Source organism: Antechinus flavipes, chromosome 2 (genome assembly GCF_016432865.1).
Source record: "Antechinus flavipes isolate AdamAnt ecotype Samford, QLD, Australia chromosome 2, AdamAnt_v2, whole genome shotgun sequence".
In the NCBI taxonomy this organism is placed as follows: domain Eukaryota; kingdom Metazoa; phylum Chordata; class Mammalia; order Dasyuromorphia; family Dasyuridae; genus Antechinus; species Antechinus flavipes.
The window spans coordinates 191,040,061-191,060,448 of NC_067399.1; the positions used below are offsets into that span (position 1 = coordinate 191,040,061).

The 20,388-nt window shown below is 33.4% G+C and overlaps 1 protein-coding gene across 1 annotated transcript in view; it reads left to right on the forward strand.

The window, feature by feature from the left end:
- Nucleotides 1-9,748: 9,748 nt before the first annotated feature.
- SNTG2 (syntrophin gamma 2) overlaps nt 9,749-20,388 on the forward strand; it is a 640,226-nt gene continuing 629,586 nt past the window's right edge. The window contains exon 1 of the mRNA XM_051976027.1: nt 9,749-10,482. Within this exon, the coding sequence (XP_051831987.1) occupies nt 10,411-10,482 (72 nt within the window). The 5' untranslated portion in view covers nt 9,749-10,410. The remainder of the gene's footprint in view (nt 10,483-20,388) is intronic.

Consider the following 20,388-nt stretch of genomic DNA (forward strand, 5'->3'; position numbering starts at 1 on the left):
CCATAAAAATTCAATTGGACATATACAAAAAGAAGTTAAAAAAAAAAAAAAACTAATGAAAAAAAAACTCATTAAAAATCAGAATTGAACAAATAGAAATGAATGATTCATTGAGACATCAAGAATCAATCAAGCAAAACCAAAAAAAAAAAAAAAAAAAAGAAGAAGAAGAAGAAAAAGAAAAAGAAAAGACAAGAAAAGAAAAATTAGAAAAAAACATCAAATAGCTACTTGGAAAAACAACAGACATGGAAAATAGATCTAGAAGAGATAATCTGAGGATTATTGGACTTTCCAAAAATTATGATGAAAAAAAGAGCCTAAATACTATTTTACAGGAAATCATCAAAGAGAACTGTCCAGATGTGATAGAATCAGAAGGTAAAATAGTTATTGAAAGAATTCATTGAACACCTTCTGAAAAAAATCCTAAAATAAAAAATCCAAGGAATATTGTGGCTAAATTTCAGAACTAACAGATTAAGAAAAAAATATTACAAGCAGCCAGAAAAAATAAATTATTCAAATACCAAGGAGCCACAATAAGGATCACTCAAGACCTAGCTGCTTCCACATTAAAAAATTGAAGGGCCTAGAATCTGATATTCCAAAAGGCAAAAGAATATGGGAATGCAGCCAAGAATAAATTACCCAGCTAAACTGAACATTTTCTTCTAGGAAAGAAGATGGACATTTAATGAAACAAATGAATTCCATTTGTTTCTAAGGAAAAAAACAAAACTAAACAAAAAATGTGACCTCCAACTATAGGATTCAAGAAAAGCAGAAAAAAAAAAAGGTTAAAAAAAATCTTCAGAACTGTATTTTGTTATGGATATACATAAAGAGTACATATATAGCTTGATTTTACTGATAAAACATTTTTAAAAAAGGGAAGTAGACATTGAAAGATGATAATATCAGAAAAAGGGAAAAAAGGGAGATTAAAAAGAGGGAATTTACATCCCGTGAAGAGGCAAAGAAAACCTATCATATCTGAGGGAATTTAGAGAGGGGGAGGAACATTGTGTGAATCTTACTCTCATCAGAGTTGGCTCAAAAAGAAAATAATTGACATATATGGTTTACAGAGAAACTTCTCTCATCTCATTAAAAAGTGGGAGAGGAAAAGGGAAAAGGAAAAGCATAATAAGGAAAGGGTACAAGAAAGGGGCAGGGATTCAAAGGGGTTGGGAGGGATACTAAAGAGGGAGAGCTGCTTGATGCAAGTGGAGCCCATAAGTTTAATACTGGGAAAGGGGGAAAAAGGAGGAGTAAGAAAAAGAAAAGCATAATCTGGGGATAATAAGATGTCAGGAAATACAGACTTAGTAATTTTAACCATAAATGTGAATAGGATGAACTCTCCCATGAGGCAGAGGCAAATAGCAGACTGAATCAAAAGTCAGAAGCCTACAATATGCTGTTTACAGGAAACACATTTAAAACAGAGAGATACATACAGAGTAAAGGTAAAAGGCTGGAGCAGAATCTATTACGCTTCAGGTGATGTTAAAAAAGCAGGGATAGCCATCCTTATCTCAGATCAAGCAAAAGCAAAAATTGATCTAATTAAAAGAGATAAGGAAGGAAACTATATCTTGCTAAAGGGTAACACAGACAATGAAGCAATATCAATACTAAACATATATGCACCAAGTGGTATAGCAGCTAACTTCCTAAAGGAAAAGTTAAGAGAGTTGCAAGAAGAAATAAACAGCAAAACTATAATAGTGGGAGATCTCAACCTTGCACTCTCAGAGATAAATCAAACCACAAAACAAACAAGAAAGAAATTAGGTTAATAGAATATTAGAAAAATTAGGTATGATAGATTTTTGGAGAAAACTGAATGGTGACAGAAAGGAGTATACTTTCTTCTCAGCAGTCCATGGAACCTATACTAAGATTGACCACATATTAGGACATAAAGAACTCAAAATTAAATGTAGCAAGGCAGAAAGAGTAAATGTTTTTTTTTTTTTTTTTTGTTTTTTTCAGATTACAATGCAATAAAAACTAAATTCAACAAAAAGTTAGGTGTAAATAGACCAAAAAGTAAGTGGAAACTAAATAATCTCATCTTAAAGAATGATTGGGTGAAACAGTGAATTATAGACACAATTAATAACTTCCCTCAAGATAATGACAACAATGAGACATCATACCAAATGTGTGGGATGCAGCCAAAACGGTAATAAGGGGAAATTTTAATATCTTTAGAGGCTTACTTGAATGAAATAGAGAAAGAGAAGATCAATGAACTACACTTGCAACTTAAAAAGCTTGAAAAAAAATTAAAAACTCCCAATTGAGTACTAAACTTGAAATTCTAAAATTAAAAGGAGAATTTTAATAATATTGAAAGTTAAAAAAAAAACTATTAAATTAATAAGTAAAACTAAGAGTTGGTTTTATGAAAAGACAAATAAAATAGATAAACCTTTGGTCAATCTGATTAAAAAAAGGAAAGAGGAAAATCAAATTGTTCGTCATTAAAATGAAAGGGAGAACTTTCTACCAATGAAGAGGAAATTACAGCAATAAGAAGAAGTTACTTTAGGCAACTTTATGCTAATAAATTTGACAACTTAAGTGAAATGGATGACTACCTCCAAAAATATAGACTTCCCAGATTAACAGAGGAAGAAGTAAATTGCTTAAATAGTCCCATTTTAGAAAAAGAAATAGAACAAGCTATTAATCAACCCCCTCAGAAAAAATCTTCAGGACCAGATGGATTTACATGTGAATTCTACCAAATATTTAAATAACAATTAACTCCAATGTTATATAAACTATTTGAAAAGCTAGGGATTGAAGGAGTCCTACCAAATTTCTTTTATGACAAAGACATGGTTCTGACACCTAAACCAGGTAGGTTAAAAACAGAGAAAGAAAATTATAGATCAATCTCCCCAATGAATACTGATCTTAAAATCTTAAATGAAATATTGGCAAAAAGATTACAGAAAAGCATCCCCAGGATAATACACCACAACTAAAATGGATTTATACCAGGAATGCAGGAATGGTTCAATATTAGGAAAACTATAAGCATAATTGACTATATCAATAACCAAATGAAGAAAAACCAAATGATCATCTCGATAAGTGTGGAAAAAGCATTTGATAAAATCCAACATCCATTCCTATTAAAAAACACTTGAGAGGATAGGAATAAATGGACTTTTCCTTAAAATAATCAGTAGCATCTATTTAAAACCAATGAGTAAGCATCATATGTAATGGGGATAAACTGGAACCATTCCCAATAAGATCAGTAGTAAAACAAGGTTGCCCACTATCACCATTACTATTCAATATTGTATTAGAAATGCTAGCTTCAGCCATAAGAGTTGAGAAAGAGATTAAAGGAACTAGAGTAGGTAATGAGGAAACCAAATTATCATTCTTTGCTGAGGAAAAGATGGTATACTTAGAGAACCCCAGAGATTCTACTAAAAAGCTATTAGAAATAATTCACACCTTTAGCAAAGCTGCAGGATACAAAATAAACCTACATAAGTCATCAGCATTCTTATATATCACTAACAAAATCCAATAGTTAGAGTTACAAAGAGAAATTCCATTTAAAGTAATTGCCGATAGTATAAAATATTTAGGAATCTATCTGCCAAAAAAAAGTCAGGAACTATATGACAAAAACTACAAAACACTCTCCACACAAATAAAGTCAGATCTAACCATTTGGAAAAATATTAAGTGCTCTTGGATAGGTCAAATAAATATAATAAAGATGACAGTACTGCCTAAATTAATCTATTTATTTAGCGCTATACAAATCAGACTTCCAAAAAATTATTTTAATGACCTAAAAAAAAAAATAACAACAAAATTCATCTGGAAGATCAAAAGGTCAAGACTTTCAAAGGAAGTAATAAAAAAAAAAAATCAAATGAAAGTGGACTAACTGTACCAGATATAAAACTATATTATAAAGCCACAGTTACCAAAACCATTTGGTATTGGCTAAAAAATAGACTAGTTGATTAGTGGAATTTGTTAGGTTCAAAGGACAAAATAGTCAATAACTTTAATAATCTATTGTTTGACAAACCCAAAGACCCCACTTTTGGGATAGGAATTCACTGTTTGACAAAAACTGTTAGAAAAATTGGAAATTAGTATGGCAGAAACTAGGCATATACCCACATTTAACACTGTACACCAAGATAAGGTCCAAATGAGTTCATGATATAGGCATAAAGAATGACATCATCAATAAATTAGAAGAACATAGGGTAGTTTACCTCTCAGACCTGTGGAGGAGGAAGAAATTTGTGAGCAAAGAAGAACTAAAGATTATTATTGATCACAAAATAGAAATTTTGATTATATCAAATTAAAAAGCTTTTGTACAAACAATACCAATGCAGACAAGATTAGAAGGGAAACAACAAACTGGGGAAACATTTTTACAGTCAGAGGTTCTTATATAGGCCTCATTTCCAAAATACATAGAGAAGAGACTCTAATTTATAAGAAATCAAGCCATTCTCCGATTGATAAATGGTCAAGGATATGAACAGACAATTTTCAGATGAAGAAATTGAAACTATTTATAGACATATGAAAAGATGCTCCAAGTCATTATTAATCAGAGAAATGCAAATTAAGAAACTCTGAGATACCACTACACACCTGTCAGATTGGCTAGAATGACAAGAAAAGATAATGCTGAATGTTGGAGGGAATGTGGGAAAACTGTGACACTGATACATTGTTTATGGAATTGTGAATATATTCAACCATTCTGGAGAGGGATTTGGAACTATCTTCAAAAAATTATCAAACTGTGTATATCCTTTGATCCAATAGTTTTACTATTGGGCTTATATTCCAAAGAAATCTTAAAGAAGGGAAAGGGACCTATATGGGCAAAAATGTTTGTGGTGCCCTCTTTGTAGTATCCAGAAACTGGAAACAGAGTGGATGCCCATCAGTTGGAGAATTGCTGAATAAATTGTGGTATATGAATGTTATGGAACATTATTTTTCTGTAAGAAATGACCAGCAGGATGATTACAGAATGGCCTGGACAGACTTATATGAAGTGATGCTGAGTGAAATGATCAGGACCAGTAGATCATTATGTATTTCAACAACAATAATATATGATGATCAATTCTGATGGACGTGGCTCTCTTCAACAATGAGATGAACCAAATTAGTTCCATTTGTTCAGTGATGAATAGAACCAGCTACATCCAGTGAAAGAACTCTGGGAAATGAGTGTGAACCACTACATAGCATTTCCAGTCTCTCTGTTTTTGTCTGACTGCATTTTTCATTTCCTTCACAGATAAATTGCATATTTGTTCAAAGTCTGATTCTTCTTGTGCAATAAAATAACTGTGTTGATATACATATATTGTATTTAACATATACTTTAACATATTTAATATGTATTGGTCTAACCTGCCATCTGGGGGAGGGAGTGGGGAGGAGGAGAAAAATTGGAACAAAAGGTTTTGCAACTGTCAATGCTGAAAAATTACTCATGCATATATCTTGTAAATCAAAACGTATAATAAAAAAGAAGAAAATAAAAAGTTTTATATATATATATAAAATACATATTATATATATATATCACACACACACACACACACACACACACACACACACACACATATGTATAAAACCTCTTCTTAATGTGGCTCTTTCTTATCTTGTCAGGTTTCTTATACCTTACACTTTTGTTTACATATTCTTTATTCCAGTAAACCAGTCTCCTTGCTATTCCTCAGGCAGGTTACTCCTATTTATGTTGGTCATTTCTATTGACTGTCTTCATGCCCCTTAATGTTTTATCTTCTAATCTCTGTTTCCTCATTTCTCTAGCTTCACTCAAGTCTCATATATAGTCCTACCTTGGTCCTTCTTTGGACCTTCTCTCTAATCCTATCCTGACTATATATATATCTTGTTTGCAAAAAAAAAAAAAATATATATTTTCATGTTGTCTTCCAGGTGCTTCTTTTGGAGGATATAGTAAGTTATCTTTAGTTTTTAGAATATCATATAGTTTAGCTTCAACATATCTCATCGCCCTTCCTCATGCTATCATATTATCAAATTTTATCTTCTCTCTGTTCTTTAGAAAAATAACTCTATCTCTTCATCCCACTGCCTTTGTACTGATCATTCACTATGTAAGGAATGCATTTCCTTTTTACCTCATAGAATCTTTCTTTGTGTTTCTTAAGCAATATTTTTTTCCATTTCTACCTACCAATGCACCTTGTAATTAGTTTTATATATTGATGTTTATTCTCTTCACATTAATTCTAACTATACTTAAATAACAATCCTTATTATCTCTTTCATAGAAAAGGAAACTCTTTTTAAGTAGGCATTATTTCACTCATATCCTAGAACTTAGCACAATGTCTATTACATTGTAGGAGCTTATTTGTTTAAATTGATAACATGAAAAGGGAAGATTTGAGTAAGCATTATAATTGTTTTCAAGTAGTCAGAAGATTACCTATATATGTAAAAGATTATACCTATTCTCCTTGGCCAAAAAAGGCAGAATGGAGAGTAAGATACCGAAGTTAGAGAGATAGTTTTTAGTTTATCATTATGAAACAATTTTTCTAGAGATTAGAATTTAGAGATCTGCAAGAATAGAGGCAACTGCCTCAGATGTCCATGGATTACTATAATGGGCTGAAGCTTGGGTTGATGCACTGAGGTCCCAAGCACGTGAGGCTAAATAGTAATTGGACCAAACTCTATTAATATATATGCTTGGAGAAAGAATGGCCCCCGCCCACTTTTTGTGCAAGTCCTAATGTGTTGTGTAGTAAATGACAATTTTGGTGGGTGGAGGCAGAGAGGTGGAGACAGAGACAGAAAGAGGCTGCTGGCTGGCGTCTTGTTGCAGATGCTCACATTGCTATTCTCACTTCACCTCAAAAATAATAAAGATTGAAGATTTTCCCTTAACCTGAATTTCTGACTCCGGCTGATTTTAAATACACCGTCATCACAGATTATCTCTTATTGGCATTGTTCACTAGAAGGTTAGATGACTACTTGTTCTTCTGGGAATTACTGTTCAATTATAAGATTTTTAATGATCTTTAAAATAACAACTAGCATTTATATAACGCCTACTATAGGCCAAACTGTGTTAATCTTCATGTTAACCTAAGAAGAGAGTTACTATTATTATCCCCCTTTCATAGTAGAGGAACTGGAGCAAACAGAAGTTAAGTGCCTTGCTCAAGATCACACATCTAATTTCCCTGACTGGATTTGACCTCAGATTTTTCTAATTCCTGCTTCAACAGTCTATTCACCATGCTACTACTTAGCCACAAATCAGATTCTATGATTTTGGAATTTGGAAATAAGAAAACAATGGGATTTTTTTTTGGAAGAATAAGGTATAGAAAACTATACTGGAAATTAATTTTAAAAAAAAAGTCCTTGAAAAAATGTTGTCAATTAAGTTTTCATATGACAAAGTATGAAATTTCCTCAGAACACCAAAAATTCTCTACTTCACATGGGCCCATTATAAACATCTGGACTTGGAAGGAGAAATTCTGGGAATGCTTGGAACTTCTAAAACTGGAACTGAAACCAAAGAGTTCAAAGAATCTATTCCAATAACCTCATTTTACAGATGAAGAAACAGTTACCTAGGTTGTCACAATAGGTCATTAATTGATCTAGTAGAATCATAAAAAGCTTGGGTTGGAAAGATTATGATGATTTTAGAAATCACCTAATCTAACTTTCCCATTTTATAGGCAGGGCAATGCAAGAGTAGAAGGGGAAAGATAATATCAACTGCCATAATTTGTTAGTAGCTCAGTTCAAGCAAGTTCAGTGTTTGAACCCTGGTTTCCAAATTCCTTTTCTGGTGATTACTTTACTATACACAATATTAGAATACTGACTTCATTATCTGTGATATACAGAGCCCCTGTGCTAGATATAGCTTATGGAATTTGCATCATAATACAGAGAATAAAGTGTTGGATTTGGCTTCAAGAGACCTAAAAATGAAACCTGACTTTGCTTTATGATAGCTGAGTAACCTTGGGCAAATAGTTTTACCTTTTTGGGTTTCCACTAGTTAAGAACCTTAGTGGAACATTTCTCTTAATGTTAAATCTCTAATCTTAAATTTAACTGATATTTAGTCAGCACTTTGTTTCCTGAATTTTGTACACTTCAATACAAATAAGCCTATAGAGTTTTCAGTAGAGTTACTTACTATTTTGTTGAAACTCAAATATTTTCTTCCTCTTTATCCCTTAATTTCATTACAAATAAGCTGTTAATAGTGCTTTTTTTTTTCTCCCCAGTGACTGATTTTTTTTTCTTCAAATGGAAATACATCTGATTAATCCTGATTTTGATGACCACTTTCTTCCTTTATCTTTTAATTCTCCTATTTTATGAAATGGAAATCAGCTGGAATGATTATTGTGGGATCTAACCATTAAACTAGACTTGCTTGGATTTTGGTCACAGGAAGGAACATTTCTTATTTTTAGAAACTGCTAGGTATATGCTGGCTTTCAAGTGATCTTAGATTCACTTCTTTTTCTAGAGTCATCAGAAAAGAGAAGGAAAATCTGGTTGTGTGATGAAAACATATCTAGGAAGAAGAGGAACACAAAAGGAGAGACCATTGTGTGTTTGTCTTTATAATAATAATGATGATGATAATAATAGCCTAACCAGTGAGGTATTCTTCAATTTTTGGCTACTATTTTTGCAACTATCTCAAATGAACTCCAACTTGCCCATATTTCATCTAGTATCAAACCAATTTTTTAGAAACAAATGCAGGTTGCTGTAGGATGATCAGGATGATGATGGAATGACAGGAAGCTAAGTTGAAGAAATTGGAGACATTTAGCCATATAAATAAAAGGAACAGGACAATATTCTTCAAAATTAATAAATCTGTTATCTGATGGAGCTTTAAGCTTGTTTTGTTGCTCCAGAAAACAGAAATTAGAAGGATTCATAAAAACTACAAATTTTGGCTAAATATTGTTTCCCTGAAGATTTAGTAAAATTTTTACTTCAATAGTTTGACGAGATGTTCAATGAAAACAGAAAGAGTACTAACTTCCTCTTTCTCACTTTCCTTCCTTCTTTCCTTCTTCTCTTTCGTTTTTTTTTTTTTGTTCGATTACTTTTTGTTTGTTTGCTTTAAAGGTGATGTGGTTTGGAATTATTTGCTTTGCTAATTATTACCTGTGAGATATGAAGAAACTGGGTACTCTCTCTGATATTCAGTTTTTCCTTTGCAAAACAAAAGTTATTGATGGTCCTTTCCTGCTCCAAACCTTGTTATTCAAGGCTTCTCTTCCAACTCTGCAATTCTATAAAAGATTTGTTTCACATGAGGTGTTATCCATCAGGGACAAAAGATGCTCACTAAATGTTGTTTCTCTGAGACTTATTTAATTAAGTTTTTTTAAGGTATCAGATAAGTAAGAGTGAAAAGGCACCACCCAGCAAAATAGAGGGGTGGGGGAAACAAACAAACAGAAAACTGCTTGCCTGGTATTTGAAAGAGGCAGAAGGCCAAGGCCAGCAGGTGCAAATCGTAGGAATCTAAGGAGCACTCAGTACTTTGCAAGGGAGAAATGGAACTCCATTGATATACCACGAAGACAGAATTAGATAATTGTCCTAGGATGGAGGGAAAATGGTCAGAAACCTTGACGTGGGCCAGATGCTGGAAAATGTTTCAGTGTGTCTTTATTATTTGAAAAGTAGTTCAAGAGGTGTGAAACATTCTCCCAGGATGGAAGGAAGGAAGGATGGGGAGAAATACATGAGTAAAAAGCAGAAATGTAGCAGCTCTTCGTGCGAGGTGGCTGTAAGAAACAACGGGGGTCTGAGTGGACGAAAAGGCTGAGTGGAAAGGAGAGAGCAGTACACAGAGACAATTGAAGGAGGAAAAAATTTACAGCTGCTCTCTCCTTCTATTTTATTAATCGCCTTTCCCCAAAGCGCCCAACCTGGTGAAAAGCAGTGTTCATTCCTTCCCCTCCCTGGCTCAGCGCCCCTCCCTTTCTCGGGCTCCCTCGTGCAAAGAGCATGTCGTGGCTCCTGCTCTTGAGCTGCTCTTATTGGGAGCACTGAGCTGAGCTCATGGCCTGGCCGGGATCTGCTGCCGCCACTGCCTCTGCCGCCACCGCCCGTCTCCAGCTGGTGTGAGCTGTAGACCAAAAGCCTGACGGAATAACAAACCCGAAGCAGTGGCTGAGCCTGGAGCCACGGACGCGACGCAGGGGCTAAGCCCGCGGATGTTTCTGGTTCGCTTTGGGATTATTCAATGCCTGATAAAGGAGTGACAGAGCCGAATATAGCGCAGAGACGATTCGAGCTGCATGGGAGGAAATGAATGTGGCAGAGAAACAGCCACTACCCGCACCGCGTGAGCGCCCGGTCACCCTCCTGGTACCCACTTGGGTAAGTACATTGCGCTCCCTCTATTGCGCCTCTCGGCAGCTGTTTTTGCGGCCATCCAGCTGCATCTGTTCTTTTTCGCACCTCCTAGATAACTTTCCTGCCCAGGAGGAGAAGCAGAGACTAGGGTGGGGGTGGGGAAGAGACTTTGTTTTGGGGCATCTTTGGATCGGGGCTCAAAAAGATTACTAAGAAAAGTCCTTCCTACCCAAGATGTGGGGGTGACTCATTCATCTTCTTTCCCTTTTCCTCCATCTCGATCTCACATATCTCTGACTCTTAAGGAACTTCTTAGCTTTAACTCTTCTGTTTATTTTGAAGGAGCATGAAGTGCTTAGCAGGACAGGGCAGTTCCTTGAACTCGAGGTGAGAAAAATTCTTTCCCCTCCCCCCTCCCAGTAAGAGCATTTAAAGATTTATGTCCAATTCTTCTTTAGGCTTCTGTCCCAGATTGTAAGAGAGACATTTCTTCCACCTCCCCTTATACTCCCTTTCCAATATCCAGTTGTCAATCTTCTTATCTTCTCTCTTCTACATCTGTAGACTGTAGTGGCATAGGGAACCTTTGTAACTTAAGTGAGTTGGTGATCTGAGCTCATAGCTCCTCAGCTGTCAGCCCTTCTTCCAAGGTTATTCCTTACCATCTTCTCCAGCCTCTATCTACCCTGCCCCCAGGCTACTCATTCAAATTTTTAGTGGTTTTAGGTGGTGCACACACTTGAAAAGTTTTTCTTATTTACCTAAGGAGTTGTCCTGCAAACTTAACTAGAGAAAAAAGACTGAGACAGACAAAGAGAAAGAGGGGAAAAAAAGAGACAGAGAATTTGAGAGAGACACACAGAGAGAGACGGAGAGACAGAGACACAGTGAGAGAGACACAGAGAGAGACAAAGAGAGAAAGAAACAGAGAGAAACAGAGAGTAGACAGAAACGGAAACAGAGAGACAGAGAGAGAGAAAGAAGTAGCCCAGCAGGTTACAACTTTGCACAAGAAGCTTTAAGAAAAGGAGGCATGGTTGTATTCATCCAAAATGAAGTTACAGCCAACTACTTAAAATACACAGTTCCCTGCCCACCCCTACCCCCTTCACCACTACTACCAATGACTAAAAACAGTGTAACCATTAATACCTTTTGCCAGCTTTCTCAGAATGCTGAATGATGTTCCAAAAGGCAATAGTCTTTGGAAAAAAGTGACTGAATTGTCTCCTTTGTAATAATGCATCTGTACTTTCATTGTACTTCGGTTCCTAAATAAAGATGGTCATTATAAAGGCACAAGAATCTTAGATGAAAGTTGTTCTGTGTTGAAATATTATTAGCGGATCTTAAAGTAAAGCTTCAGATGGATTTATTAAAAGTAACTTATTTTTAAATTGAAATACATAGCCATTTGTGAAATGAAGTATAACTAAAGCTTAGCTTGTGATAAAATAAATGTCAAAATATTAGGCTTCATAATTCTAATCTTCATAAAAGTATGCATGTAGTACCACCAAAAACTTTCTTTTGAATGATTGCTTATTAATTATTCCCCTCAATGGTTATATATACTTTGTACATCTGTAGAAGCTTTTAAGTATTCTGTTCTGACTCAAATACTCTTCAAAACCATTAATATTAACATGGGTTTGAAATTATGAACAATATATCATGTTGACCCACAGCAACTTAGTTTATGAAAATTTTAATATAAAAGATAATTCTGCCATATTTATTTCAAGTACTTTTTAAGAATGTTAATGGCTTATCAATCTATTGATTGCCTTAAAGTATTGATTTTGGTGGCAAATACATAGTATTTAAATGCATATTTCTGAGATGGAGATTACTTAACACAACTAAATTAAAAGACACAATTAGAGATTTTTTATTGCAGTTTGAAATCCTATTATGTGAAATGATAAATGAATTGTATGATAGGAAACTTTATGTCAGTGTTGGAGTCTAAATATCAGGTTGATGGCATACAGGAGATTGAAAGTAAGAAGTCTAGCATTTAGTAAATTCATTAAAAAATTCTATGACCCCAATATCATTCATATTAAATTCATTAAATGTGATGCACTTTAATTGTCCAATTATTTGCTCATATTTTCAATGAGGATTCATAATATATCTTTTAATTTTTCAGTGTAATGTTTGAATGTACTAATAATATCTGCAATATTCATCATTCCAAAGGTAATATAGCATAAGCCACACAGTGCTATATAATTTTTCTTAGAACAGATGACCAAAAGATTAGCCAAAGGTTAATTAATATTGGAAAGAAAACAATTTTTAATATCAACAAGTGTATAGTTTTCTTAATGATTTGCAATAGTATTTAATGGTTTTAGTTAAGGAGAATACAAGTCTAATGAATTTTATAAACACAGATGCATAAGTTAACACAAGTTGCAATTCTTATAGCCTACTACAAATATTTATATTTGGTGAGATGTGTTCACAACTTCTGTAGGACTATGTGATTGTGACACATTTTATGAGGATGTCATAAGTGTTCAATAGTTGATTTTATTTTCCCTTTTGTTCTATTTATAGCATTTGTACCTGATTTTTTTTTTCAATTTAAGTGAGTCATAGCTCAGACTCTTGTTCTACTTTTATTCACATTACAAAAGCCTATTGCATTAAACCATTAGTACAGTGTACTGTGTGTTTTCTGCTATTGATTGGTATTTACAGCACACTTTCTGTTTTTAAATAACAATGCTACTTCAGTCTACCAAGCTTGAAGCATTAGACTGTGGGAGACAATAATGATCTGTTTCATATGATGGGTTTGTAGATTGAAAGGTGGGGGGGGGGGGAATGCTAGGTCATTTGAAATGTCCATTTTGCAATATAACCACTTAACCATCTCTTTAGAGGTTGAGTTATAACATACAGTAAATTAAACACCTAATCTCCCAAAGAATCTTAATCATTCCTTTCATGCGTTCATTATGTATGTCTCAGCCTTGCTGACTCATCTTTCATTTCAACTGTGGAATTTCTGATGATGGCCATGACATCATAAATAAAACACAGCAAGTACACTTATTTTTGGAAAGGGCAAAATATTCTGTTCTAACAGATGGGTGAAACAGATCAATGGTGAAAATTTTTAGCAGGTTCTAGTACAGAAACTTATATTTCATAGACATTTTGCAGTGTTAACAAAAGACACATATTTCAAACTAAAATCTATTGAAAATGTTCTATGGAAAAGTTTCAAAGTTTGTTTTACTCCAAGTTATTTTATAGAGCTATTGTCAACAAAGAGAAAGGTAAAAGATAATTCACTTTTTCCTATATGAATATCAAAATCAATTAAATGAGTATGCTCTCAAAACATAATAATCTCACGGATAAGGTAAGGATAATTGGAACGAGGCTAATTCTAACCTAGGATCTCAGATACCCAAAGTCCTGAAAAATCCTTATTATAATACACTCCTAATACTTGACGAACATTGTATAAGTATTGGCTTCTTCAAAAATGTTCATTTCTCTTCTATGATTCTGTATTTTTACAATTTTTCATAGTTAGGGGTGTATGTGTGTAGTGTGTTAGATTGACAGATATAAGAATTTCAAGATTCTTTAAAACAAAATCCACGCAAAAATTATGTTAAAATGCATAGTGGAAAGAACACTAAACACAATGTAGGAACACTTGGCCTTAGCTCCTCCAGCTGTGTAACTTCAAGTAAGTCACCTACTTAACTTTAGTTTATAATTTCCTATCTGTAAAAAGTCCCTTTCTGTGCTGTCATTCTATAAATCTATACTTTTCTATTAAACAGATGCATTTTTTCCCCATTATTAATTCACCTGGATAATGCATTTTTGGACTATGTTAGGTGAACACTAGATGTCACTTTACCCCAGACCATCAACATTCTTAAATTTTCTAGTATTAAGAATTTGAGGCCTCATTTACCCCACTATTCTTATTATGTTGAATAAAACACTAAGGCATTACTACTGCAGTGTCTTCCTTAAAAAGATTTGACAGAGAGTTATGACAAGGGAATTGATTTTGTGAATGTTCCAAGCAATGAAGACCCTCTCCCTTCTTTCTCTGATGACTGTTAACATGCACAAGATGCTGTTAGCCTTAGCTTCACTTGAAGAGTTTCCTACATTATACTGATCATCAGTAGCAGAGAGTTCAACTAAAATGACTCAGGAAGACAGTTTCTGATGTCTGAGATATTAGTGTTTTACATGTTATTTTATTTATATTGTAGACAAGAAGAGCATCAGGGGCAAATAAATGTATCTTTTTAATAATAATAAATTACTTTTAAAACTGGCTTTTCTAGAAGACACAGAACTGAGAATTTCATCATTAGTCTTCATTGTATTTGTTTTTTCTCTGTGTCTTTTGCATCTGGAAATTGTCAAAATTGATTCGAGGGCTCAAACAGCTACACAGTATCAGACTGACAATCCACCAATGCCATGTTAAGTATCTCATCTGCTGTGTTTTGAAAAGCAGTTAACTTCAGCATAACCTGTTTTAGATGATAAATAAAAAATATTCAGTGACAGTAGCATCAGTAAAATGGAATAAAATAGGCTAATGCCACAATCACAATAATGTTGGATTAAATATCATTTGTAGAACCAGTCAAAATTAGTAAAATCAGTATTGATTTTTATATTTTATTTTTAACATTGTCTTATGGTTGAGTCACACCTTTAAGTAATTTGTGAAATATTAAAGGTTCAAGGTAACAATAGTAATTAGCAAAAACAGCTTCTTATCCAGTAGTTGAGAATGTAAGAGTGAGAAAGTGATTATTAATTATGTCACTTCTGAATGGAAAGTATTTAAATTTAGACATCATAGGTTTTAGAGCTGAAAGATTCAGAGTGCCTCCCTAGAGTCTTTATTTTACAGGTAAAGGAGCTGAACTCCAGAGAGGAGAAAGGATTTTCTCAGGATCATATGAGTAGCAAGTGCTGAATTAAGAATCAAACTTAAGTCCCCTGATTTTAAATCAATCTATTTTCTAATAAACCCATTTATTTCTGGTAGTATAGTTTTGTAATTATCTTCATAAAGTTTATTTGAACGATTAGATGATTTGACTTTTAAATATTTAATGTTTCTGTTGTGCTTTGTAATATGTTAAATGGTTTTTAATGGTTTTTAAAAATCTTTATTGCTAGTGTATAAGCTTGTGAAGGATTTTTGTGGGTTTATGATATATTTTAGAGGCATTATGACCTAGTGATTAGTTTGCTGGACTTGGATTTAATAAGAGGGGCCAAATCCTGCCTCAGAGGCTTACTAATTTTGTGAGCTGATTAAGTCACTTAACCACAAGGGTTTCTGACAAATCTCCAAAAGATTGAAGAGCTATAAGATATTGTGCTCTGCCTTAATGTTGACAGTTCCTTATATTATATAATTACAAATTCTTCTTATATTCATTTATGTGCTATGTTGTAAACTTGCCAAACTCATATATTATCTCAATTCATCAAACAATTAAGTACCTTCTTGATGGAATCCCTCTTGTGAGAACTGGGAATATAAAAGCCAAAAAGGAAAAAAACAAAATATTTATAATAGTTATCTATATGGCCTGTACATACATCCCTGAATCTTTCCTGATGAAATCTCAACTCCATTGCATATAATCAGCTTTTAATATAATGATTTATATTTAAGTTGCTTGTATTATGAATTACTGTTTTCTGCCACAGACTCTTCAAGCAGTTGCCAGAAGTGAATTTGGTAGAGATGAAGAAAGCTGAATAGAGTATCGGATACTGGAAAAACTCCAGTGCTCAGAAGTATCATCTGTACCATTCTACTATAAAGGATTTATCTGAATAAATAGGCCCCTTTAAAAATATGAATATTTCCATTAAGAGAATTAAAGGAAATGATGGCTTTTAGTTATTTATTCTTTAGTGTGAATAATTTTCCAGACATTTTTAGTATTTAAAGAAAAGGAACATTAGATTCCATCTAGTTCAACTCCCATTTTATATATGAGGAAAGAGATGCCAAAAAGGGGTAGGGGGAAAGGGGGAGGTGGGGGAGATCATTGACTTTTGATTCAAAAGAACTGACTTAAAATTTTGACAGCCACTTGCTACTTGTCTGGCCTTAGTTTCATGTTTCTTCATCTCTAAAATGGGGGGAGGAGGGGAAGGAGAGATGTGATAATGACCTTTAGTGCCTTCTCTAACTCTAGAAACATGAAGTCTTTTTGTGATCTCACGATCAGCATTTGGTCATAGATTGAATTAATGGATAATCCAAAACTAGGAAAACCCAGTATTCAAGCTATCAGTTTATTACTCTTTCTATCACTATAGTAGGAATGTTGGGTCTTCCCAGAGACGTTCTTAATTTTAAAAAGCTTCTGGGGAATGTCCCATATAGCTGCAATTTCTACTTGCCCTTTTTCATCTTTTTATTTGCTAATATTGTTGATAACTGGTTTCTACTAATCCTGACTTCTTAGCATTAGAAAAGCACAAGCAGGAATATATGTGAATCACACAACAAAATATGCTTACTCTAGCAAAGGTGCTCATATTTTAGGGGGCTCCTCTCCAACAGGACTGCTCAGAATGTTTCAACTACCTCTCAAGCTATATCGTATCTACACCTTTCTTTAAAACCTTCAATAGAGGAAACTGGAGTCTCTGTTCTCTAGATCTCCTAGTATTTAATGAGATGAAACTGTTTAATTTCCTGTTTAAGTAACCAATTATTAATGCTATTTCAAATTAATTCTACCTGGATCTAAAACATCTTTCCCCATAAATATTTGTGGGTAAGAAATATACAGATCATATCTCATAATATTAGTTCATATTTATGTAACAAAATGTAACACTTGCAAGTACTTTATGTATATTTTCTCACAGTAACTCTATAAAATATCAATGTACAGATATTTATCAAGTGCCTACTTAATGCCGGATATTGTGCTAGAAGCTGAGATATAAAAGCAAAGAATAAGACAATTTCTATTGGTAACAAAATTATTAGTATCCCCTTTTATAGATTAGGGAAATGAAGCTCATAGTAATCAAGTGATTTCCTTCTGTCATACAGCTTATCTGTGCCTCAGGTTGGATTTGAATCCAGGTTTTCTGGACTTCAAGTGTGGGTATCTAATATATGCACTGGCCAAAATCATCATCACCATCAATTACTACTTATTCTCTCATCATATTATCATAAAATGGTTTAAGATGAAGTTATTTTGCTACATATTTCAATATTTTATAGCAGATTTTATAGTGGAAATCATTCTGCACTTGGGATGAGAAAACTTGGCATTAAAACCAACTCCAATATTTACCAGTCTGTGACCCTGGGTAAGCCATTTAATTTTTTTATGACTTTAATTTCCTTGTTGATTAGAAGAGGAATAATGGAATTTATACAACCTATTTCACAAGGAATGTGAATAGTGTGAGAAAAGCACTTTCCAAATCCATAAGTGTGATAAAAAATATTTTGGCATAATGGAAAAAGGTAGGAGAGTTGGATGATCTGAATTCAAATCCTTACTTTTTTTTTTATTTACAACCTGGAAAACCTTGGACAGTACATTATCTCTAGTCCTCACTTTTCCCCACAAGTTGGAAAGTATCAATTGATGAACTAAGTAGTTTCTAAGGTCCCATAAGGCTCTAAATGTATGATTTTTTTTTTTTTTGCTATAGCCATGATTTATTAGTATTTTCTAAACAATGCAAAAGAAGAAGCAATCTTCTTAAAAGTTGTTTTAATGATAACAATCAATATACTATATATGTAGATTCTTGTTTTAGGAGATAATGGAGATATGATTTCTTATATCCTGTGCTATCATATACATACATACATATATGTGTATATATATATATGTGTTTACATACATATGTGTATGTATTTGTTGTTGTTCAGTGGTTCCAATCATGTCTGACTTGTTATGATCTCATTTTAGGATTTTCTTGATAAAGGTATTGGTATAACATTCCATTTCCTTCTCCAGCTCATTTTACAGATTAGAAGACTAAGGCAAACTTGCCCAGTGTCACAAAAGTAGTAGGTGGCTGAAGCTAGATTTGAATTAGAGTCTTCCTGACTCCAGGCAACAAGGTGCTCTATTCATTATACTACCCGGCTGCATATATCACATATATATCAAATATATATGTGTGTGTATGAGAGATATCTAATCTTATTTATATGTCTATATGTCTGCATGCATATAATTTCTCAACTCTCAATAGTGTTTTCCACATGGGAAAAGTCTGCTTTATTTGCTAAATATGAATTATAAGACACAGCCCTTATACACTTAAAACTAAAGGGCCAATATGTAAAAATGTGATGGAAGACAAATATATAAATGTACACTAAAGTTGAAAACTATCAGACTTAAAGGTGAGGTCAGGGAAACTGCCTAAAAAATATGATCTTTAATCGGGTCTGCCCTTTTAAAAAAACTGGTGAAAATTAAGGAATCATATATGTGAAAAGAGTTATATGTATATATATATATGTATGTATAAAATAGATTTTTTTTTTTTTTTTACCATTGACATAGGAACAGAGAAGTCAGATGGGTTACATAGGCTAAAGATCTGTAGTCCTAGAAGGCAATAAGAGAAGGAAAAGAGGCTAATAAGGTTTTCAAAATGGTTGCTTATGTGGTGATATAGAAACAGTATCTTGTGCTTCTGAAATAACAAGTCTGAAATTTTCTCAAGTTCTTGAACTGGATGATTCTTCTAAGCTAGCTCTTAGAAATTGTCCTAAGAAAAATAAATTGCACTCATTCGATTCTCTGACTGAATGTTATAAGGGGGTATTTTTACCTTTATTGTCTCCTTCATACTAAAAATTGTCAATATGATTGATATGTATTCGTTTGCTGTTTTTTAAATCAAATCATTTATTGTAAATTTAACTTTAAACAGAGAAACTTTTTCACATGTAAAAATGTAAACTTCATAAAATTTATTCTTTACATTACTTTATTCATCTATAAACATTCTCTTTTTATACAGTCACATGCAATTGATATATTATTCAACAAGTTTTACTGTCTTTACTTAAGATTAAGCCAAGGCAGCCTTGTTTAGTGGTTAGCATACTGGATTTAGAGGTAGAAAACCTATGTTGGTAGCTGGCCTCTGAGTTGGAGAGAGTGTTGGTACATAAAAATGTGAAATCAGGAGGAAAGGATGTAGAGGAAAGTATACAAGGCATAGAGAGGGAAATATAAATTAGGTTTTGGATATATAGAATTTGAGATGCCACAGGACATCAGAATAGTGTTGCCTCTATGGATTGTAGGAGGAAGTATGAAAGCTGAAGGGAAAGATTTGGAAATCATCTGCCTAGGTGAGAGTTGGGTATATTTCTTTATCGCTATCATTTTTCTCATCAGTTAAGAAGACATGGTTAGTTGGATGATTTCTAATGTTTCTTTCATCTTATACTGTTAATCTTTCCATATTTACATTTTCCCTATTTGTTATTCTAAATTGTAGAATGGAAAAGCAGCATGGTGTAATGGATGGAAAGCTGCCTTCACAGTCAAACCTAGATGCAAGGTCCCACTATTATATATACTGTCTGTCAAAACGTGCAAGTCGGTAAAATTTTGAGTAACTCTCAAAAACTGTAAATTGTAGAACAATTCTGAGCTGCTTTGGTGGAAGGAGTGCTTACTGGAATTTTACTATGATAAAATTACCATTATAGACTAAAAACAAGCAAAAAATTACAAATATATTTTCTAGTTTGTCATTTCTTGGAGGGGATTTGGTTGTGGGAGGAAAAAAAAATAATGCATTTCATTTTCATTAATTGTTATCATAACTCTATGTTTACTGGTCCTTTGCGATTAATGATTATAAGCATGTGGCACAGTGAATGTTTCCACT